The sequence below is a fragment of the Falco biarmicus genome, chromosome 1, assembly GCF_023638135.1.
Source record: "Falco biarmicus isolate bFalBia1 chromosome 1, bFalBia1.pri, whole genome shotgun sequence".
Classification (NCBI taxonomy): Eukaryota; Metazoa; Chordata; class Aves; order Falconiformes; family Falconidae; genus Falco; species Falco biarmicus.
In genome coordinates, this window is record NC_079288.1 from 75,830,913 (window position 1) to 75,842,942 (window position 12,030).

Below are 12,030 nucleotides of genomic sequence, written 5' to 3' on the forward strand. Positions count from 1 at the left end.
CCACACACTTCTCTATAGTATCGATACCTGCGGTACTGCACCTGCAGCAGGCACTTTGCAGAGAAAACCACACCTCTATCATACAAGATGGAGTTGGGGGGGGGGGGGGGGGGGGGAATAGAAAGAACGAATCTGCCATTATGTATTCTAGCCATACAAAAGGATTCAAACAGATTTCAAGAGCGATGTTTTCATCAAATAGCATCTGTCCAGACTGCAATCTCAATATATGCTATTACATTCTTGCTTCCACAAATGGAATGTCTACCTATTACATCTTCATCTCTGAATCAGTAAATCATATCTTATTAACTATTTACAGTTTGCTTTACAATTTATCTACATCTAACTTCATATAACGTACCCAGCATATGGGTCTCAGTGCTCCTTCATTCTTGGATTTGGACTTTGACGATTGCTGCATTGCAGCCATTGCCAACTGAAAAACTTTGCAACACTCTTAGCCCCAGACTTGCCAGGGCTAAAGGACCAGGAAACACTTAGCACTGATTTCATCCTTTGCGTAATTCTAAGGATTTATTAGACTATACCATTGTCCTTACATCTCCAGAACAACAATGGCTGTATTCTCTAAAATCCAGATTAGTCAATGGCCCTGAAGATGACTAAGGATTTTATGCTAAATAGCTATTTGAAAACAGTTTAAATTCCAAATCCACCTGTACTTCCAGTTCTCTGTCTATAAATGTCTGTGGTTTAAAAGACATCAGATTAAACACAATAGACATAAGAAGACATTAGGCTATATTATCACACCCACAGCCAAGACATTCACCTTTACGTTTTTAGCATCTGAGCGGCAGAACCTTTTGCTGCTAAGGCTTTAAAAAGGCCACTGAGAATTAGAAAAGACACTGCATCCCCAGTTTAGAGGGAAGGTTTAAAAGACACAGGCTGTTTGTGTTCTCCTCGACTACCCAAATCTCCACAACAGGACTATTTACAAGACAGCAGTTTCTCAAAGGCAAAAGTCCCACTGGCAAACAATGGAGGGAGATGCTCACAGCTCCTCTGTGCTTCTGTGCATCCCTTCTTGCAGAGTTATTGTCCATAATATATAAGATAATGGATTTTTTTTGTGTGTGGATATATTTGGTTGTCTGTTATGAGAGCTGGTCAGATTCAGACCCAGTTGTGATACAATAGTTAAATTATCTTGCTTTTAGCATTTTTAAACTTAATGGCAAAAGAAGAAAGACATCTTTCCCAAGAGGAATACTTGCTTAAAATCCTTTTGTAAGGATCAAAGAGCTGCAAATGGGATTTCATGAAGCACTGCCTGCTTATAGAATATCTGCTTTTAATCAGCACTATCCTTCCTTTTGAATTTCATGTCTAGGTTACCCTCCATAGGAAGTAATTTTTAGCTAGGGTGATCCCTGAATCAACTCAGGGTACTGCCTGTAAAACACTCCATACTTGATACATCATTTCCAACAGGCCACCAATGGAGAATCCTGCTTTCAAGGTTCTTTTCTTAACAAATGCACTGCAGTATATGGCAATTCATTTAGGAAGGATTATGTTGATTGTAGTAATGCTGTATCTTGGTCTGTAGCCAATGTATTCATTCATCTTTATTCATTTAAAAGATCTGATGTTCTTTTGTTTCCTCTTTGGAGACCTGACTTTCTATTCAGCTAGTAATTTCATTCCTTAATCACACAGTTTAAAAGGCCTACTCCTACAGCTCCTAACTCTATGGGGACTGCTTCACTGTAAATGTCATCTTTGCTTTGCTTTTAGAAGGGAAGTACAACAAACATCTCATTGATGACAATACTCACTGGCATCAGCAGGGGTTTCACCTGAGTATGGGCTGGAAGGCTGAACCTACTGCATTGTAGCAATCTCTTGGGTTACACATGGGTTACATCTGCTAGAGCTGATCACAAAATCTCAGCAAGCCATTCATAGGAAAGGTAAAACCTGGGAGAAAATAACAGCAATTTACAGCATGGCTGGCTGCTGTGTGCCACTGAACTGAATGTGTTGTATCTAAGATCTAGTCAGAAACCTGCAGCAGGTTACTGGGACGCATCAGCTTCAGAACCAGTCATGGTCAAAATCTGGCTGACACCATAAGGAATCCTTCCTCTGACAGAGGAGGTGGATGCAAGGGAAACAGTAGTAGAAAATGCCCTTTAATACAATGTTAGCAATAGTAATTCATGATCGACTAAATGCAATGGGTACAGATGCATATTGTTTGCACTTAGACACATTTTGCTCTCATGTTGCCTCACATACCTGCTTTTCCTGCAAGTCATAGCAAGCTGTGATGCTTGCTGCCTCATCTCACATGGTACCAGCACTGGTTCATGAACAACCCTTCCACGGTCTCAGCTCTGAGCACTGCCTACTCCTTTAGCCAGCCACGGCACGGTGGGCAAGGGTGACCAGCTTGACTGGCGTCCTCACTATCACACTCAGGAGACTTTACACTGAGTGTAGACTTCACTGAAGTCAGTGGGGACATTTATTATTCAGTAGGAACATAAGCAAGAGTTGAGGCCTTAAACCTCATCAGGACATGCACTACAGATCAAAAATTTTGTCTTGAGACAAGTGCATCAAGTGACAAAACAAAAATAATCCCAAGGTATCTCTGTCCCAGGGGACATGGCCACCATCTTTATACGTAGCAAGATTATAAACTGATGCTCATCTCTCTTCCATCTCTCTCAGGAAGGAAATTTATCCCAACTAACTCTCCCAGTGCCTGAGTGCTTCACAAGCGAGTGGGCTCTCCTGACTCCTGCAAAGGAAAATGAAGCTTCTCCCTTTTATCACATATAGAAATATGTTTATGAAAGAAATGGCAACAAAGCAGAAAACAGACCTTGACCTCCTGTCAGGAGAGTGGTTCATTGGCAGTGGTCACTCTCAGCACTTGTAAGAAGGGGATTCAATCACGTCACTACATCAGCTGCCTTCCCAGCCAGCCACTGTCCTCTTTCCAAACCTGCCCGTCTTTGAGCAAAACGCGGCTCAGCTCCCTGTGGTGGCACCAGCTATGATACTGAAAACCCCAACGTCCTGTTGAGGACACTGACTGACAAACTTGCTGTGGCAGTGAAAGGAATCACTGCCCCAAACCCTTCTTTCTGTCCCTCTGCCAAAGGTTTCAGTTCCCATAGAAATGTCCCCAGAAGGACCTACTCCGAATGTAATTTAAGACACCAGATGGAAGTGGCTTGAATGATGCAGCCACTTTTTTTCCTGTAGAAAAAGGAAAGGAAAAGACTTACCACAGAACCATAGAAACGGTGGTTGGAAGCCCAACAACTTACACTGAAGCAACTAAAGCACCTCCAGAGCTGCCAAGTTCAAGTCCAGCCCACTATGCAACGTGAATTCACAAATGTTCATCGACAGACAAGCAAACTGAGAGGGGCCAAGTCTATTACAGCTACAGATGGGAAAATGTAACTTTGAATATTAAGCAAATACTCAAGAGAAAGAATAGATCCAGAAGTCGCAGACCCTGGTGTTTTAAAGCAGGACAAAAAGTGCTGTCCAGATCAGTCCGAATCTTGTGCCAATAGCAGAATAATAATGTGAGACACTGTTCCCATGCCCAACACTCAGCAGGCTTTTCAAACACTTTTGGCAAGTCACATGCCAATCTGTGTGTAGCTCCACACTGTTAAACAAAGGGGGGGGGGGGGGGGGGGGGGGGGGCGGGAAGCGTGGCCAGGGGAGATACAGAACAGATCCTAATCTAGGTGAGGATTGTGGTTCCCCATTCCATGTACTCACCACACCTTGCATCTGTAGGGCATGTCTCCCCGGTGTCCAAAGCGAGTTAGCTGGCAGCTCTCACACTGCTGTTGTCTACACCAGAGAACTTCATGTTACCCCAGCACTTTGCTCAGGCCAAACAGAAAGTTTGGGTCTCAACCCTCAATAGCGAGCTTGAGACCGCTGTCCCACACAGAAGTCCAGACAAATGCATTTTCTCTCTCAAAGTATTCTGATGTCTTCAGCTGAAGTCTACTTACTTCTCAGTTCTCTTCACATCAATCAATTCAAAAGGCTACCACTAAAATTACTCTCTGTGCCCACTCCTCTGAATTTCCCCAGCCTCTCTCCATTTTTCTGCATCTGCTTCTTTTTCTCACCTTGCAGCAGCTCTTCTCTTTGCTTGCTATGCACAATCGTGAGATCCTCCCTCTGTAACACTACATTTCTGAGCTCTCTGTCTCCCCATGCCTTACAGTCTGCCAGCTCAGGACCAGCAGCTCCTTCCCCCATTCATATGCCAACCCTTGGACCATTCCCAGGAATACTATTCCCTTTTTTACGAGATTCAGGCACCATTTGCCTCTGCCATGTACCTCCCTGCATTTGCTTCGGTGACTAGCTATTCTCCCTTTGCTCAGCAGAGTTGTCTTCACACCTCCTCTTCACTGAGCTCATGCTGATTATGTTTTAATGGCTGAATTGCTACTGGAACAAGTCCTGTAAGAGACATGCCTTTTTTAAATTGTGCTCTACATACGCTGTAGTTTTGAGTTCACCTAGGCTCAGGCCTTGCTTGAAAAGTGCCAAGCACTACCAAAACACAGAAGCCAAAATAATTTGCAACAGATATTTCAGTGTCATCATCTCCCTTAATTCCCTGTAACATGCTGCACGAGAGGAATACAATAGGGCTGTTAATAGCAATGGGTGGGGAGATGTATCCTGTAAAATCTGGTCTGCACGAGAGCATGCCTGCACCATGCAACCAAAGCACAAAAGATTGCCACCCCATGCAGAAAAACTTCAGCAATGGATGTGGTGGCTAACTGTACTACACAGGCCAAGAAACGTGCTCTTGCAGATGCACTCCTGGCCACCCTGACCTAATGCACGCCCTGCTCCCTCCCCAGCTAATACTCCTGAACCAGGAAAGTGAGACCCCCCCCACAAAGACTTTAACACAGTGGATGGGACGGTACTGCAGTGCTTACACTTACTGGTTCAGTGCATCTCTATTTTACATCACCCAGAGAGTGGTCTGGTGGTTCAAATACAGAGGTTCTTCCCACAGTAGTTGCAGCCAAAGGGGCCCAGTTTCACCAATCCGACTCACAACTGAATGGCACCTTACACTGGAGCAGCACTGGTGCTCAGCTAAGAACAGCAAGCCTGGATGCCGCATGGGATGCATAAAGGGCAGCAGAGTCAAAACCAGGATAAACTGTAAGAAGCATGAATTTTCAGGGGCTGAAGTGAAAAAAAAACGCAGGTGAAATTAAATGGAAAAAAGAAAAAAAAAAAAGGTGCAAACTTGGTAAATGAGAGCAGGGAGATGCTTGGTGCCAAAGGGGCCTGCCTGCAACACTGTGTCTCTACTGTCCTAGATACTTCCAGGAAAAAGGTGAGATAGGAAGACAGGAATAAAGCTGCTTTGGGGGAGAGGGGTGAAGGAGGGGTATCAGTCAGGCACTAATTGTCTGAAGGAGTAAGGAGGCAAGGCACAGTCAGACAAAGCACAAGGAGGCAGTTATGCCCTCATGCACCCAGGGGAGTAACGCTGGAAGGACACCACAGGGTTGTCTTCCCAAGAGTGGTATCTGCTCCCACACTGCTCAGAGCTGAAACCCGCCTCTGCCTCTTCCCTCACAAAGCTCCTGATGCTGCAGACCTGACCCCAGGAGGAAGTTTTGGCCAGGTACTGACTGCAGGTAGTGCCCATGGCAGCATTGGGTGCTGTTCTTGTGTGCGCATGACAGCTCCTGGCCCTGTGCAAGGAACACGGGCTGCGAACAGGAAAATCCACAGCAAAGTATCGGCACATGAGACACTGTCAAAAATGAGTTTCTCACTATTCCAATGAATCCAGAAGCTGGTATAGCTCCAAAAAGTGTGTGTTTGTGTGGAGGGAGGGGGTGTGTTAAGCACAGTAACAAATGACATTTTTGTATGATTTCATCATCACTGTTGTTGCATAACTTTACAGAGCCATCACATTTCCTCAGAGCCCAGAAGGCTTGAAGCTCCAGTGTATTTCCTTAATGGCAGGATGAAACATCTAATTGGCCATACTGGAATGGGGCTTCAGAAGACACACACCCGGACAGATCCAGTGGGCTCTTGTGGGACAGGCAGTCTGTACAAGGTGTGACACAGAGTGCTCGATTTGCTTTTACTGGAAGAGAAGGGCCAGAAGCATAAATCTTTAAAATAAAAAAAAAAAAGGCAGCCCAGACCTGATGCCTGCCAACTTCACAAATGTTAATTTATGCCTTTGATTTGGTCACAAAACTCAACACTAGCATTAATGAATATTCATTTGTTGAAGCTACAACACGTCCCATTTCAAAGAGAACACACTGCGGTTTGGGCTCTCTTTTTCCCACCAATCCTCTCACCAGGAGAGAAGGAAATTTGTGAGAAGTGAGGAAATGAAAATGAACTGTTGATTCCAGGGCAAAACACTCGTAATTCTTCCAGTTTCTTCTTTTACTCCAAATGGGAGAGCAAACAACTGGCCATGGGTGGGAACCTGTTACACCCTCCAGCTGCAAACCAAGGTGGAGCCACACACCAAGCACCTTACACCCACCCCAGGGGCGGCCAGGGCACCCCATCCCGAGGTACCCTGAGCCACGGCGAGGCACAGGGCACACTGAGGACCAAGGCAAGAGCCATCACCCACAGGGCCCCTGCAATACCCATGCTCAGCCTCAGCCACCAGGCTCTGCTGCCTGTTGATAGCAGAAAACCATAAATGCAGCACTTCAGCATCATAAAATTGTGCTTTTAGAAGGAGGCTGTTCTCCTCCTGACTAAATATTTTGGCTAATGGATTATTTTTTTTTTAATAGCAAGAAAACCTCGAGGTGCTCACGAGTTTAACACCGGCTCAAATAACGCCTTTCACCACCCGGTTTTCCCCGGCAGCGGCCACACCCACCATGCAGCTCGGAAACCTGCCCGCGCCGCGCCGGCAGCACCGGCCCCGGCCCCGGCTGCCACCGCAGCAGTGACCCCGCCACCCGCTGCTCCAGCCCCCCAGAGGGAGAACAAGCACCTGCCTGGACACCAACAGCGGTGCTGCGGAAAACCTCTGCGGGCCCAAACGCCGGAGATTTCCCCTGGAAGCCCCCTCCCCGGCGGCTCTGCCTGCCCTTTATCCCAGCCCCTGACGCCCCGCTGTATTAGGGGCAGCAGCGTTGCGAATCGAAGGATCTTTCCCTCTGGCGCGGAAAGCGCGCTCTATTGTAGTCCTGCTCGGGGATAAAAGCATCTAGCGGGAGACGGGCACAGGCGGGGAAGGAACGGTTACGATTAACTCTTTGACTTCTGATCCCCTCCATGTCTGATGTATTAATAGCGCGCAGAGGTGTCGGTGCTGGCATCATGGCGCTCCTTGATTCTCCACGCTTTCCCCCCGCCCGCTTCCCCACCCCACCCCCCCCCGCCCATCTCCCCGCACCCCCAGCGCACCCCGGCCCACCGCCCCGGCCCCCGCCGGTGGGCTGCGCTGCCCCTGCCCGCTGCCGGGGGGCGGCGGCGGCGGGGGCACGTTGTGCTGCGGCTCGTCCCCTCCCTCTTTTGTTCTGCCTCGCCCGCCGGCCGAGCCTCCCAGGGCCCCGCGCCTCGGGAGGGCGGCACCGCCGCCCCGGCCCCCGGCCCCGGGGCGAGCCCCCGCCGGCCCGCCCTCCCTTCCCGGCCCCGACCCACCGCCGCCGGCCCCGGGCTGGCGGGAGGGCACACTGCGCCGAGCCCCGGCTGTGCTGCGGGGCGAGGAAAAAATACAGTAACATAAAAAATGGAATAAAAAATGCCAAATAAAATAAAAACGCGAAATAAAACCACTGCCGGCCCGCAGCTCCAGCAGGAGGAGGGGAGGGCACCGGCGCCCGCGCCCACCCAGCCCCGGGGAGCCGCGGCCCCCGCAGCCCGGCAGGCTCCTCGCCGCCATCCGCGGGGTTCTGCGCGGCCGCTGCGCGCCCGCCTCGCCCTTCCCCGCCCCGCTAACAAAGGAGCGAGGGCAGCGGCTCGCTGCCTGCCGAGAACCGCTTACCGTTATGTGGGGGATGCTCTTCTTGCCCTGGTAAGACATGTCGGCTGTCGCTAGCGCCAGGCGCACGCAACACACCCCGAGGAGCGAGCCGAGCCCGGCGGAAAAATACCGGTGGTAATAAAGGCAATAACAATTCAGAGCCCGGTCGGCTGATGGGGCGAGGCGGGGGCGAACCGGCAGAGCTGTGTAATGGAGGCAAAGTTTCCTCGCCCAGAGGAAGGGGAGCCAGGCAAACCCGGCACCTTTTTTCCCGGCTGCAATAAAACAGGGACGCGGCTCCCGGGGGGGTCGCCGAGCGCTGCCTCTCCCGGCGGCAGCAGCGCCCTCTCGGCTGCAGGTCGGAGCAGGATTCGCTCAGCTCAACCCAGGAAGCGTTTCCTTCCCTCCTGTCCCCCACCCCTACCGCCTCGGCCCCCCTTCCCAGCCCATCAATCCAGCCGGAGCCTCCCTCCCTCCCGCACCGGCGCTGGGAGACACCGCCCCCCCGGCTCCGCCACCGCCCCGCTCGCAGGCGGAGGGCACCGGCGGGTCCCACGCGTGGGCTCCCGCGGGGCTGGGCCCGTGGGGGGGTGACCCTCGGCTGTGGGTCCTACTGTGCGGCACATGGCAGCGGCACTGCCTGCTCCATCCCCGTGGCACTGCCCCTGATGGCACTGCCCTGCTCTGTCCCCATGCCACTGCCTGCTCAGTCCCCAGATGGCACTGTCCCCATGGCTCTGACCCCGATGGCACTGCCCTGCTCTGTCCCCATGCCGCTGCCTGCTCTGTCCCCAGGTGGCACTGTCCCTGATGGCACTGCCCTGCTGTCCCCATGCCGCTGCCTGCTCTGTCCCCAGGTGGCACTGTCCCTGATGGCACTGCCCTGCTCTGTCCCTGATGGCACTGTCCCTGATGGCACTGCCTGCACTGTCCCACCAATGGCTCTGACCCTAACATCACTGTTTGCTCTGCCCTCCCTGTCACTGTCCCAGTGCCACTTCCTGCTCAGCCCTGTGCCCAGGGAGGCCATGGGTGATGGCACAGCCCAGCACAGCCTGGCCAGGCCAGACCAGGCCAGGTGGGTGCTGTGCCAGAAGCTGCTGGAGAGGAAAAGTGGCTAGTTGAAACCCTTCCATCTTTTCTGAGTCACAGAGTGCCTCCCTCCACCCATAGTGCTTGATAAAGGCCCCATGAAAATTGTAGGAAGGGCAAGGCAAAAGCCATTGCAAAGCTGCGCCTGCCCAAGTTAATCCCTGCAACAAGGAGCCAGGGGCTCTTAGCACACCCACATCGATACAAGGCATTTCCCACCCAAGCCACATCCCTGACACATCTCACCCCAAAATCACCATTCGGAGCATGGAAAAAGCTCTGGTTGGTGCTGTGCAGGGGTCAGGCATGTAACTGCAGCTTGCGGTGCACCTTCCTAACCCAGTGAAAAAATCTAGCCTATTTATCCACAACCTCCTCCTCACTGCCCAGTCCAACCCAAAGCCCGACAGCTGTGGAAGCACTGTGAGATCCGGAGAGGTAGCATGCTATGTGCTGACTGCCCCGAGTCCCAGGCTGAACTAGAAAGAAGGGAAGACGGGCAGGAAGCGTCAGGGTTGTCCCAGAAGATGAGGGACATTCGGAGTGTGCCGTGCTTTCCCACCACTCCAAGAGCCTGATGGAAAAGGCACAGGGATTCAGGTGAGCTGGGAAAGGGAAGACTGCACTGCAGCTGGCAGCCTCTGAAGGCAACGCTGAGGTCGTTGCAGTGAAGCAGCACCATTGAAGGCACAGCGTCCCACCAAGCCCTGCCTGCTCCCACCAGCATCCCACTGCAGCAGGCACCCACTGGGCTGCATGGGAGGCCACCTGCACCCAGCCCCCAGCCCAGAGAGGACCAGTGCCCCAGTCATGTCAAATTGAAGAGGGGGAGAAAAGATTGGAAACTATATGTATGTAGCCTGTGGAACGAGCAGTGCATGGACAGGCCATACAGCCTCCAGGCAGGGCGCTAAGGGAAAGGGTGCATCCCCGCAGGGACATGACTGCAAGGCCGCGTTTTATTCTAAAGGGAAATCAATGACAGCCCCGATTCCCAGGAGAGCCCGGGTCTGCCCCCAGCCTGCGTGTCATAGAGCAGGGTGTGATGGAGAACCACAGCTGGCAGGGGCCAGGCAGCCCCACCGGCCGCACTTTTTCCTGAAGTCGGTGGCGTGAGCCCAGGCTGCCGCCCCCGGGGTGGGGACCCCGCGGGCACAGGTTCGGCCGGTCCCGCCGCCCTCCGCGCTCCCCGCCGGGCAGACAATGAAGACGCAGGGGGAGCGGGGGGCAGCCGGGGCATAGCCGGGCTGCGGGCCTGGGACAAGCTCCGCCGAGTTCTCCCGGCGAGCCCAGGAGCGCAGCGGGGGCTGCTTTGTTCCAGGGGGCGGCGGGGAGGCGCCGAGGGGGCCGGCTGCCCTCCAGCCCACCCGGCACGGGCAGCATTTTAGCGGCAGGAAGGGAGACGGAGAAAACTCATCGCCATCGCTTACAAAGGAAGACGATTTCTGGGGTCGCCCCCCCTGCCGCCCCCGCTAAGGTCAGGCAAGTTTAGGGGCCAGCCGGGCTCTTCCGATAGCATCACCGTGCCGGGGAGAAGGGGTCCGTGCCTCCCCGACCTCCCGACCTTCCGTGCCGAAACTCCCCCGCGAAGGCGGCCACCTTCCCCCTGCGCCGGCGAGCGGGGCTCTGCGGCACGGCTCGGCACGGCACGGCACGGCTCGGCACGGCACGGCTCGGCTCGCCCGACGAGCGGGGGCGGCGGCTCCCGCCCCCCGGCCCGGGGCCCCGCTCACCTGCCCATTGTCCTGGCCCTGCAGCAGCTCTTTCCCCACGGGGTATCTGATCTCCACGCCCGGGGTCTTGTCCTCCCGGTCTCCCGGGGAGCTGATGACGGAGCCGGAGACCTCGCTAATGTCGCTGGCGGTCTCGCTGTAGTTGTCCCCGCCGTCCAGCATGTCGTGCCGGCTGCCGCTCCGCGGGGTCCGGGACCCCTTTTTCCCCACGCTGTAGGCGTCGAAGTCGATGGTTTTGTTCTCGTAGGCCCCCTCCACGGAGGCGAACATCCCCCCGTATTTCTGCCGCGGTGTCTGGGCAGTCGTACCCGGCCTAGCTAGATACACAGGCAGGTCATCTTCTTTATTCCAGTTCCTCTTTCTCTCGGCCATTCTCGCTGTCCGGATCTCTCCCTCTCTCTCTCTCCCTCTCTCTGCCTCCCACTTCTCTGCACCTTCTACTACCGGGATAGGCTGCTAGTGACCATAAAAATGAATGGATGGATGCAGCAGTGGCGGGGCTGGGTTGGCTGGTGGGATCTTTCCCGGAGGGAGATGCAAACGTTAACCTCCCTCCCCCCACCCACCCCCCGGAAAAAAAAAAACAACAACCCCCCCAAAAAAAAACAAAAAGAGAGAGAGGGGAAAAAAAAGAAAAGAAAAATAAGAGAGAAAGAGAGGAAGAAATAAATCCAAGCGGGATTTAAAAATAGCCGTGTTAGTAAAGAGCACGTGAAAATAAAGTACAAAGAGCGGAGAGGAGAGGGTGGCAGAGGCAGGTGATTGGAAAGCCCTTGACGAATAGGAAGAGCAGCAGCAATTCCCAGAGCAAGGACCGCAGTGCACACGCTCCCCCGGTATAAAGAATGATCCGGGGGGCGGGCGGCAGGGGGAGGAGGGAGCCCTCTACATGCACACACAGCCGGCGCAAGCAGGGTCCTTCCCGGCGGGCGGGCGGCCGGCACCTGCTGCTACGTGGCGTCGGGGTGGGGGTGGGGTGGGAAGGAAAAAAAGAGAAGAAAAAAAAGAAAAAAAGCCCCAAATCTCCCCAGCCCCCTCAGGGAGCCGGAGGGAGTTTCTCCCACTTTGCGCACTCACACTCCCCCCGCCTCCCTCCGCAGGAGGACGCTGCGGCGGTGCCCGGGCAGAGGGGGCGGGCGGGGGGGGGCGCGGCCGCGGCAACCCGCGGTGCGGGGCGGGGGCAGG

The 12,030-nt window shown here is 53.6% G+C and overlaps 1 protein-coding gene across 2 annotated transcripts in view; it reads right to left on the bottom strand.

The window, feature by feature from the left end:
* CRMP1 (collapsin response mediator protein 1) overlaps window positions 1-11,359 on the bottom strand; it is a 51,566-nt gene extending 40,207 nt beyond the window's left edge. The window contains exon 1 of one of the 2 annotated variants that reach the window (XM_056337832.1): window positions 10,846-11,359. In XM_056337832.1, coding sequence (XP_056193807.1) covers window positions 10,846-11,217 — 372 coding nt within the window. In that variant the 5' untranslated portion in view covers window positions 11,218-11,359. Of the gene's footprint in view, window positions 1-8,041; window positions 8,431-10,845 lie in introns of those variants that run through there. The other variant, XM_056337840.1, reaches the window with a different exon arrangement.
* Window positions 11,360-12,030: the final 671 nt, after the last annotated feature.